Source organism: Lates calcarifer, unplaced genomic scaffold (assembly GCF_001640805.2).
Source record: "Lates calcarifer isolate ASB-BC8 unplaced genomic scaffold, TLL_Latcal_v3 _unitig_2338_quiver_800, whole genome shotgun sequence".
NCBI lineage: Eukaryota > Metazoa > Chordata > Actinopteri > Centropomidae > Lates > Lates calcarifer.
In genome coordinates this window covers 85,001-86,020 of record NW_026116148.1, presented here as the reverse complement: position 1 = coordinate 86,020, position 1,020 = coordinate 85,001, and the positions used below count along the sequence as shown (strand labels likewise).

At 49.6% G+C, this 1,020-nt stretch overlaps 1 protein-coding gene across 1 annotated transcript in view; it reads right to left on the bottom strand.

Annotated features, from left to right (window-relative positions):
* Window positions 1–236: 236 nt before the first annotated feature.
* The window catches only part of LOC108892683 (C-type lectin domain family 10 member A-like), a 3,861-nt gene continuing 3,077 nt past the window's right edge, over window positions 237–1,020 (bottom strand). Inside the window, exons 6-7 of the mRNA XM_051068023.1 lie at window positions 650–759; window positions 237–578 (exon numbers count right to left, since the gene is read on the bottom strand). Coding sequence (XP_050923980.1) covers window positions 422–578; window positions 650–759 — 267 coding nt within the window. The 3' untranslated portion in view covers window positions 237–421. The remainder of the gene's footprint in view (window positions 579–649; window positions 760–1,020) is intronic.

Here is a 1,020-nt window from a genome sequence, read left to right as displayed (position 1 = left end):
TCAGTGGATCAGTAGATCAGTCAGATCAGTAGATCAGTGGATCAGAGGATCAGATGGATCAGAGGATCAGTGGATCAGGTGGATCAGTATGATCAGTGGATCAGTGGATCAGATAGGATCAGTGGATCAGTAGATCAGGTCAGTGATCAGTAGATCAGTGGATCAGTGGGATCAGGGTGGATCAGTTAGATCAGTAGATCAGTGGTCTGTAACACTGTGTAGAAATGATGAGAACGTTTTTTGTTCATATCTGAAAAAGACATTTATTTTGAAATAAGATTGAGTTTACAATCAGGCGGCCATGTTTTCTTCTGCTGAATCTGAGGTGAGTTCAACATCACGTCACTTCCTGGTTGTCACCTGATGCAGTGATATGAGGTGAGCGTGTGTGGGCGGAGCCATGGCGGGGCTGCAGGTGCGTTCAGGGGCGCAGGCTGTGTTTCTGGCAGATGTAGCGCATCGGTTTGGAGCAGTGTGCGTCGTTGAGGCGTCCGCTCCTGTGCAGGTGAGCGCAGTCCTCGTCTCCGGGGCCGAGGCCGTGGCCGGTCCAGCTGTTGGGCTGACCGGGAACCCAGCGCCTGGACACATTCAGACCTGGTTTAACAACAGCACTTTAAACCTCTGTTTTCTGTTGGGTCAGTAAACGCACCTGCGGTCGATGGTGTACGGATTCTGGTTCACCCACTCCCATCTCCCAGTCCTTCCATCACTGAGACCGACCCAGAATAATTCAGGAATCGTCTGATGGGTCACAAAGTCCTGGACAGACAGACAGACAGGAAACACTGCTATAGAGATTAAAGAGCTCAGTGACAGAACGTTTGATTAGTTTTTAAAACAACAGCGACTGTCAGAATATCAGGTTCCTGTGACAGTGAACTCAACATGTTCTGACGTCCTGCCCACGGAATAATCAATCCATAATCAAAGAGAATAACTGACAGACAGACAGACAGACAGACAGGCAGACAGACAGGCAGGCAGACAGGCAGGCAGGCAGACACACAGACACACAGACAG